The 9,499-nt window shown below is 36.5% G+C and overlaps 2 protein-coding genes across 3 annotated transcripts; one reads left to right on the top strand and one right to left on the bottom strand.

The window, feature by feature from the left end:
• Nucleotides 1-142: 142 nt before the first annotated feature.
• On the bottom strand, nucleotides 143-4,128 carry LOC130177745 (heat shock 70 kDa protein 12A-like). Its single transcript, XM_056389680.1, has 4 exons — nucleotides 3,795-4,128; nucleotides 3,389-3,613; nucleotides 3,126-3,297; nucleotides 143-1,998 (listed from the first exon to the last, which is right to left on the bottom strand). Exons 1-4 carry the CDS (start codon nucleotides 4,074-4,076, stop codon nucleotides 968-970), a joined length of 1,710 nt encoding a protein of 569 aa, XP_056245655.1. The 5' UTR covers nucleotides 4,077-4,128; the 3' UTR covers nucleotides 143-967.
• A 1,385-nt stretch (nucleotides 4,129-5,513) lies between these two features.
• On the top strand, nucleotides 5,514-9,282 carry si:dkey-61p9.7 (uncharacterized protein LOC559161 homolog). Of its 2 annotated transcripts, none has more exons than XM_056389678.1 (10): nucleotides 5,514-5,662; nucleotides 6,119-6,196; nucleotides 6,298-6,345; nucleotides 6,722-6,799; nucleotides 6,940-6,987; nucleotides 7,398-7,445; nucleotides 7,542-7,722; nucleotides 7,821-7,922; nucleotides 8,015-8,089; nucleotides 8,188-9,282. In XM_056389678.1, the coding sequence occupies exons 1-10, from the start codon at nucleotides 5,643-5,645 to the stop codon at nucleotides 8,404-8,406; spliced, it is 897 nt and encodes a 298-aa protein (XP_056245653.1). In that variant the 5' UTR covers nucleotides 5,514-5,642; the 3' UTR covers nucleotides 8,407-9,282. The 2 variants fall into 2 exon arrangements, with proteins under 2 accessions (XP_056245653.1, XP_056245652.1); XM_056389677.1 differs by lacking the exon at nucleotides 5,514-5,662 and adding an exon at nucleotides 5,708-5,877.
• Nucleotides 9,283-9,499: the final 217 nt, after the last annotated feature.

Genomic DNA, 9,499 nt, shown 5'->3' with positions numbered 1-9,499 from the left:
TTGAGGCTATAGACAAAAAAAGTGGATAAATAAAAAGACAAAAGACACAGAGTGCTTTATGAACATGCAAGGAACACATCAAAAATAAATAAATAAACAAATATGAACAACTTTATTGAATGAGAACTGCTCTCTATAATAATTGTTTCATGTGCCAGTTCACACACTGGTACGATGTAAATAAGAAATAAAAAACATTAAGTCATATCACCTATAATATTTCGTAGCATTTAAAATACATATTTTTCCAATTACCACTTTAACACATTCTGTTAAACTGCATCTTTGGGAATTTAACTGGATGGATGTCTACATGCATAATAAAATGTCTATGTCTAAAATAAAATTTGAAATGTAGTCTATATGTAGGACGTTTAAGACATCCAGGAGTTATTGGCAGAAAAAACAAACAAACATAACTGTTTAAGTTACAATAGATCATAGAGCCAACATAAAGTTTTCAGTCAAGTACACAACCCTGCCTCTTTCATGTGTATAACGAAGCAAGTTGTGGGAATTTGTATTCTGAACTACGCTCACATTCCTTCACAATAATTCCGCATTACATAAATAAAGCTGCGAGTCTGTACTGTACTATTGTTGGTAGATACAACTAGTTATATTAAGACTGTTGCCATGAGATGACATGGCTGTGGCCATTGTTGTCGCTGTCATGGATGTGCTCATAGCAACTATGATTATGACTGTGACACATTGCATTATAATGAGTATAGCACTAACTACATGCAGGGGTTGTATGTGTGAAGTGAGTTGACATGGTTGCAATGGCTGAGCCTTCTGTTTGGGATACTGTATTCCTGAAGCAGTAATGAACAATAAATACATACAGAGTCATGTCTTCTTTCTTTAATATCTGTTGACCTGTGTGTATGATGTTGATGCAATAGCTTTTGAAGAAACAACTGAGGAGATGGTTGAATTTCCATATTATTACAAACATCTATCTTCATGCTTTGGTCATGAAATCAATGTTGGTTCTACCTGTACACTTGGAATCAACGTCAGTGACTGTGGCTTGAATTTCTGTGGAGCCAAACTTTATTTCCAATTTGATTTTCCGATTTCGGCCACGTTCTGTCAAAGGCATGCTAACATCAACCGAACCAACAGCCTCCAGGCCCCACTCATCAACATACATTGGATTTTCTCTCTCTGTGCGATAAAATGCAAAATTCACAAATGTCTGATTTGCATCTACTGGATGGAAAATGTGCTCTCTGGTTTCATCCCAACCTACGTCTTCACCGATTTCCACCAGTTTCCTGAAAATATCACGGCACCAGAGCCCGTCATTATTTGAGGTTTTCTTTTCTTTCTTATGTATGGACTCATCAAATATCTGCCAGACATCAATCCCATAAGTAAAAGCACTTTTCCGGATTGCCACAACCTCCGGGGTTTTTCCAAACATGACAGCTCCTTTCAAAATTGCCTCCTGTGCCCTGTAAGGGCACAGCACTTTACACTGAGCAGTGAACTGATTGGTGATGTACCTGCGCAGAACATCACTTGAAGCGTAGCCCCCCACCAACAGAATGTACTGGATTTCGAAACCTTTCTTCAAGATTTCTCTGAGATTGTTGGTGATCTTGCCTACACTCTCAGCAAAGAAAGATTTCATTTTCTCTCTTGAGATTTTGATTTCTCCATCCTCCCAGGATGCACCTTGCACCTGCTTGAAGTACATATCAATATTTTGCCTTTTCCTAGCTAATTCTGCCAAGTTAAATGGGCAAAGGATTGTGGCATCGTCATCCACTTGTTTGACGACAGTGAAGTCATACATGATTCTCTGAAGCTCGCTAGGATAACTCTTTTCATACTCATCCCAGAGGTCATCTAAGAATATTTCTTTGAGGAAATCTTTGAATTTTTCATCAACCGTTTGTCCTCCCATATTGTTGCCACAAGCCTTGTGCAGCTGCTTCAGGGCTCCTCCATACAGCACTTCATGTACACTTATGTCAACAGTACCACCTGCAACAAAAAAGTAACTGCAGGATTAAAGCAAGTAGTAGTTTTGTAACACTCTATAACTCCCCAACAAAGGGGAAAACAAAATGAGGTGTTTTAAAGCATTCGAAAACATGTCAACAAGTCTTAAATATCCAGGAAAACCTACTTTTTCTATTGATGATATCTGTGATAAATTGCTTGTTAGATTAAAGTTTCTTTCTATGGAAATGAAGGAATTAAACCTTCTGACTGTGAGGGCATCATTCCTGACAATGAAGAAAACAATGCTGACCACCATGCTGCACACATACTACATACAGATTACTATTGGTTATATATATATATATATATAATATATATATATATATATATATATAAGCTTAAAGCTTAAAGCCCCCCCAAAAAAACATTTTTTTCAATCCTTCAGATTATTTTGACACATTTCTGGCAGTAGAAAAAAAAATGACACAATCTCAGTGAAAATCTGTGCAGCATGTTTCTGCCAAAACCAGACATTGTCAGTTATCAGTGAAATGCTAATCTAAATGTATGGAGGACAAGGGATGTCACAGGAAAAGTAATAAAGCATTTTCTATTTTAATAGGCATTAAAAAAGAAAATTAAAAAAGAAATTATAAATGAACGATTAACCCATCAATAAATACTCAAGATTTAAAAACAAAAACAGCCTGAACCATTTAGAAATAAATGTATTAATTCATGTGTTCCCATTTTTAAAATGTCTTTTCAAATAGTTTTTCAAATTCTTTTTTTTTCATGAATTAATACGTTTATTTATAAATGGTGCATTTAATTAGTGTTTTATGCTGATTTTGTAAATCCATTTGAAGTATTTATTGATGGATTCATTTATAAATTATTTTTACAGTTCATTTTTCAACTGTATATCAAAATATGAAATTAAGGAAATATTTTATTAGTTTTCCTGTAACATCACTGGTCCTCCATAAAATGTGAGTTTTCGATCTTCTTTACAATTAATTTAGCAGCTGTTTACACTGCCAATCCATTCTGTGTTGTGCTATACATGACATTTGAAACTAGTAAATGTGCACAGATCTGTCAGGTGTCTAAATGTTTTAAAAGCTTATATTTGACTTTTAATTCCCATTGACAGCACCACATACCTCCACAATCAACAACAATGTATTGTGTTCCTGGAGCCTGCTCTAGTGTGTCCTTGTTTTGGTTGTCTGCAATGAAACCATCAACTGGGAGCTTCTTACTCCAGACTGATGCTGCCTCGGGCTCCAGTGCTATTACCAACCGGTTTGCCGATTCATTTGTTACAATGCCAGCCTGTAATGCAAGTCAGTAAATCCGTCAGTCACATGTGTAAATGTACATTTTATTATTATACTTTTTTTTTTTTTATAAAAGAGGTAGTTACCTCAGTTGCTGCTTCTCTCATGAACTGCTTTGCTGCAACATCCCAGATAGCAGGTACCGTCAGCACCCAGGTGAAATCAGAGGCAATATACTGCCGCCCTGATGTGTGGGCGCTGATGGTGTCCAGTGCGTCTTCCTTTAGGAAGCGCAGTGCCGCTGTGAAAACTTTCAGGGCATTCATCGACTTTCCATTTGCTGCTGGAATCATCATGTTTCTATCGAGTTGCTGGTGATAAATTACAATATATTAGTTTATATTTAGTTTTATTTGGACACAGCGTTCATGGGGCTCAGCACTGAAGTTTAGTCAATTTATATTAAATTCAGTTTCATTAGAAAAACATTTACATTAAATGTATTTATCATTCTTACATTTACGTCTAAAACAATAAAGAAGGTTTACTCACTGTGCCATAGAGAGACATCTTAAAGTTTTCAAAGAAGTATTTTTCCTGTGACTCTGTTTTACCCATTTTACAGTACGCCATTTTGGCATCATAACCAAACGTAATGAATTCTTCTTTTTCATTAAAAAGAATGCAGGTCGGAGTCTTCGGGGTGTCAAATCCATACTTCTTGCCCCAGGTCTTCAGAATGGGCTCAGTTTGTGCCTCTCTTGGTGACACACTGAAGGCATATCCGCTGTAGGCAGTACCAAAGTCTATTGCTATGATAAAGGAGTCACTCATTACAGAGACAGATCAAATGGGCGAACAAAGAAAAAAATCTAAATAGCAATTCACAGCAGTTACAGTGTCTGAAGCAAGTGCTGGAGTGTTATCATTTGATGTATTTATTAATTTTCTGCCAACGAGTCCCTCCTCCTGAAGGGTGTGACCACATTAAAACTCAGTGTGCACATCCACCACGGACAAGGTCAGAGAAAAGAGGAAACAGTGTAAAGACCAGAATGTGGGAGACTAAGTTGGTATCCCTCATCTTCCTTTCTATTTTCTGCTTTATGTTCACACCTAATAATAATGATAATGTTCCTAATTTCTTTCTGTATAACTCTAACCTGTGTACTATCACCCAGCTGAACTTGCTTTTTCTTTTTCGGTGCTTCTTTCAATTCTCCATTCATCCATGGCTTATCATTTGGATCTTTATATGTTTTGTTTGTAAAACATTGTCCACATACAAGTGTACAATCCGGTACCACGGAGATGAGCTGTATGTCGTGCAGGCGAATCATCCACTGATTCGCCTGAATTTTTCTCTGCTGTTTATAAACCAACCAGGTAGACTGTAATATTTCTCATTTCTGTATTGAGGTGCAGGAAACTCAATCATCAACCATTTCAGTTATAGCCAGAGGGTTTCATAACAATCGCTTCCTCTAAACCTGTGCCCTGATGTTTGGCTTTAAAGGTTAAGGAGGAAATGCATAGACATACAGCCAACACATCTGGGTGTGGTCAGCCACACTATTAGACCAGGTGCGGTTGCTCTTTAAAGGAGCTATATGTCAGTATTGCTTTTGCTACATAGCTAACGTGAGCATTAGCAGCTGTTTACTTACCCAGATCTAGCAACACTTATCTCTTGTCTCTATCACACTTTTCTCCCACTGAAGTTAGCATGCAGCGCTGCTCAGAGGGCGTATTATAACCTCTTGTCTTGCCAACACAGCGATGGCCAAAGACCTTGTCAAATGACAAATGCAATCCGGTTGGTTAAGTAGTGTTTTGTTTATTTTGGGTAATGCAATGGGCACATGAGGTTATGTAGGCAGGTAGACTGGTTTAGGACCAGCATGCAAATGGTTAGTCCTATATGTTTTTTTTCCAAAGCAGGAGAGGCAGGAGGAAACATGTTCATCTTGTTCCTTGATTTGCATCCCTGTTTGCATGAATAGATAAAAAAGAAAATGCAATGGCTTTGTTTGGAGAATATATTCTTTTGCCTGGATAACCATATCCCCCATGATGCATCTGTGGCCTTTTGATTTTTATGTTCTTTGGACTTGTTTGAAAGACAAATAGCCATTTTTCTGAGGGAGGGCAGTTTGCAGGTAGACGCAGCACCCAGATGAAATCATGCTGCAAGCCTGCATTACCAAAGTTTAACCTGTTGCGATTGTTGTCCATTTTATAACCCAGACCCAGCTGTGTCTCCATGAGGAAATAAAATGAGCAGCAGTGGTTACTCATGAGGCCCCGCCCCATGGTCTGTTGACTTCTACATTAGTGTTGGAGAGACACAGACTGACTGAAGACTCGCTGGACAACACAAGAGGGAAGAGACACAGCAACATGAGTGAGGATCGAGAAAGGTAAGGGCTTAAAACATCATTGCAGCCGTCTACAATGAAGAATGAGGAATATGGAGAGGATTGTAAAGATTAATCTCTTTAGCTACACAACTATACCAACACGTGATCATAAATTGATTAAAAGTTGGTTAGACAGCTCTCCCCATGCAAGATTTGATGAATGATCACCTTTTCCCTAATATCAGAGATCATGCACTACAACCAGAAGAGCAGAGGTACAATATTTCTACTTACTAGTACAATTTTAACAAAAGGTGGGATGAACAATGGGAGTAGGAGGTGACATTTAAGTGTGGATTAACATTGAATACTTTTTGCACAGTTGGTTTGGGCACTGGGAGGTTTGCCTGTGCAATTATCCCAATCTAATTAACTACTGAATAATCGGTCTGCCTGCAACAATATGAAACTGACAAGAAATTATTTAGGAAATATTCCTATTTTTCTTTTGTACAGTAAAAGCTCTGAGAGAGAGGAAGATGCTGGAACCAGGTGTCAGCAGTATGAACAAACTCAAGACGATCGCAGGGAAAGGTTTGTTTCTAAAAGATTAGTCGTGAAAGTTGTTGTTTATATTTTAAGTCATGAATCCGAACTGATCTAACCAAAGTAATGAATTATAATTATTTAAACAGGATTGCCGAGATGAAAGAAGAATGCAGCGAGAAACTTGATAAAGCAAAGTAAATATTTTTCTGAACTTCCTGTAACACCTGTACAATGTAATACAATCCAAAACATTTATTTAATATGGTACTGATTAATTAATCTCTGATGGTATAGATTATGAGGGTTGAATCTCCGCTTTATTTTAAAGGTCTCACTTACAACCGTAACACGTAGTATATTTGCATGTTTAAAACATTGACTAGATTCTCAAACTTTAGCCCCCTCTAGAGATCGAATAAGACGTTACGTAGATAGTGACTCCTAGTCATGTTACATTCGGTCATATAGGGAATGTAAGCGTTAAAGAAGCAAGCTCTAATGCCTTGCTATGATTTACCACTCAAACATCAGTTAAAAGAACTGTAAAGACACTGAGTTTGTTTTGTGCAGCGAAGACTCTAAGACAGACAAAGGAGGAAACTCCAGCTGCCAGCGGTGTGAACAATCTGAACTGGACCACAAGAAAAGGTTTGTTTCTAAAATCACTGAAATCATGGATCTTACAGACAGTTTAAATAAACCATTCAATAATGTTGTAAATGTTCACAGAATTTGATTTAAACTCTGAAGCTGTTGCCTCAAGTGATATAAAAATTTCTGACCCACAGTATGACTGAAATGGATATTCATTACAAAACTCAACTTGAAAAGGAAAGGTAAATATCAAACTTACTTTTACTGACATGTTTAACAGGCTTTATATGTAGCTTAGCTTCAGCACATCAGCAACTGTAGCACACAACAGACCTGCAATAACTAACCCTTATTAAACTATGTCAGAGATTTTGATTCAATTAAATTCTGATGATTTATTGGGATGGATTTGGATTATACATTTTAGGGTATCCCCACTAAAACATTTATAAGGTTAAATCTTTATAACAGTGATTAGTCTCTGGAGCTTCAGCTCCCTCTAGAGGATATTTCATGTTTCAAATCAGTTGCCATAAATGCTCTATAATAAATACTAATAATACTAACACCTAGAAATTTTAATTAGTTGGTACCTGATTATTTCTTGAGTCGTCGCAGGAGTCTTTTCAAAAGCTACTCTTTTACCCCACAGACAGACCCTGAAACGAAAAGAGGAAGAATTTCAGTCATTCAAAGACAGGTATGAAAAATGTTAGATCAAGACATTTCGATTTGGTGCATATGTTGACCTAATGAAATAAAGTTTTCTAATTTTTCCGTTTTTTTTTTTGAATAGGGTGGCGAGAGAACTTGCACTTTCATTAAAGACTGGAGACACTGAGAGCATGAACAACCCAGTCAGCAAAATAAAACTTAAAGAGATGTATCAACACCTGAGAGTTGTACAGTGGATTAAAATGAGAGATAATCTGAAATCAAACGAGGAGAATATAAAGTTTGCCCGCGCTTTACTTCAGGTACGATGTAGTCTCGTCACGAGTGAGCATATTCATTCCCTGTCCAGAATCAATAAATGTAATTATTGCGCTTGTTTGTTTGAACATGTTGATTATAGAAAATGTTTGAGGACTCAAGAAAACAAATGGAGAAAAACAAGAGGCTGATAGAGGAAATGTGTGGGCTGAATGAGAACAGTGAAGAACCAACACCTCAGAAGGTAATGGACTTTCAGACTGTTCAAAAAAAAAAAAAAAAGGTTCATCATGCTTCTGTATCTTTTCAACAAGCTTTTGTTTTCCTTTCTTACAGGTTAGAGAATACACACAATTAACAATTCAAAATCTTCAGTTGGCTCTGTTCTATAGCAGCAAAGAAGCTGTTAAGGTATGTTTGACATTAGCAAAAATAACATTTAGAAAAAATAGGATAATTGTGTTTTCAGGACTGAAGATGTGAAAAATCTAACAATTTCTCCACGACAGACTCCTTTTCCTGAATATAAATGTGAAAACCCGCAGAGTGCGATGGTGACTTTCAGACATCTGGCTGCTGAATGCTACTGGCTGGGCTGTTTGATGGCTTTAAACAATCCTCCTCTTGAACCTGACTGGGAGAAGTGTGGAGCTCCGGACTCTGGGGACATTTTCCCACACGACATCAAGTCTGGCAATGAAATGGAGAGTGAGCCGATGGAGCAGTGAAGTAGAGAATCTGCCTGATTCTAGATGCTCAGCACTTTTGCTATTGATTTCAAATAATGCTAACAGAGCAAAAAACAAAAAGGCTTATTTGTTTTCTTGCTTGGAGTAAAATGAGAAGATAGAAAGGCTACCACTTTCTTGTCTGTAAATATTAAGTTTTTAGCAAGGAGACATTTAGCTTACTTTACCTTAAAGACTTGAAATGGGGAAACAGCTAGCTTGGTCAAAGGTAACAAAGCCTGGCTACTAGCATGTCATAAGCTCACTAGCTAACATGCTGTAACTTCATATTTGTTTAATTTGTCCAAAAACCAAAATGTAAAAAGGAGAAGCTGCGGTTTTTATTCACTTCCGAAAGTCATTACAGTGAGTTATTTTTACACTTTGAGTTTTCTACCGATTAAACAAGCTAGCTAGCTGCTTAAAAGCTAGCATTTTAGCTACAATCCTGCATTTTTACACTGTGTACTTTGTACTGACGTTTTTTTTTAACATGCAGTGTCCCTCTCAAACAAAAAATAATTAAATAGATAAAAAAACGAACTTATAATTAATTAAAATAAGTAAATACTTGCTACAGACATGAGAGTGGCAACTGACAGGAAGAAAGCAAATCAGCATATTTCTTAAAATCTTAAATGATTCCTTTAACTAAAGCTTGAAAAATTGTTTTTGAATACCTTTTATTCATTTAATGTGTGTATAATGTTAAAAGATTTTATGTAACAACATGCTGCATTTTCTGTCCATATGTTCAAGATTGTAATTTTTTTTCTTTAAATACAATTTTATTGCAGTTATTGCTAAAAAATATTTGCAAATACAATGAAAAGGTTCTGTTTTATCACATTAAATAAAGTAAATATGTGGATCATAGATAGTGTTCTGTAGTATTACTATTTGTTATTACAGTTATTCTCCAATCTGTAGTGGCAAAACTAATTTTTTGCCAGAGTGCCACTTTTTGACTCACCAGGTTGCCACTGTACAACTAATCGATCAGCCACTCAAACTCAAATAATTTACTGATATGAATATTTATTATCACTTTTAGACATATCTTCTGATCTTTCAAACTCACCTTATGACATAC

Source organism: Seriola aureovittata, chromosome 11 (assembly GCF_021018895.1).
Source record: "Seriola aureovittata isolate HTS-2021-v1 ecotype China chromosome 11, ASM2101889v1, whole genome shotgun sequence".
Lineage (NCBI taxonomy): Eukaryota > Metazoa > Chordata > Actinopteri > Carangiformes > Carangidae > Seriola > Seriola aureovittata.
Note: the sequence above shows the minus strand (reverse complement) of the source record. Positions and strands in the feature narration are given on the sequence as shown.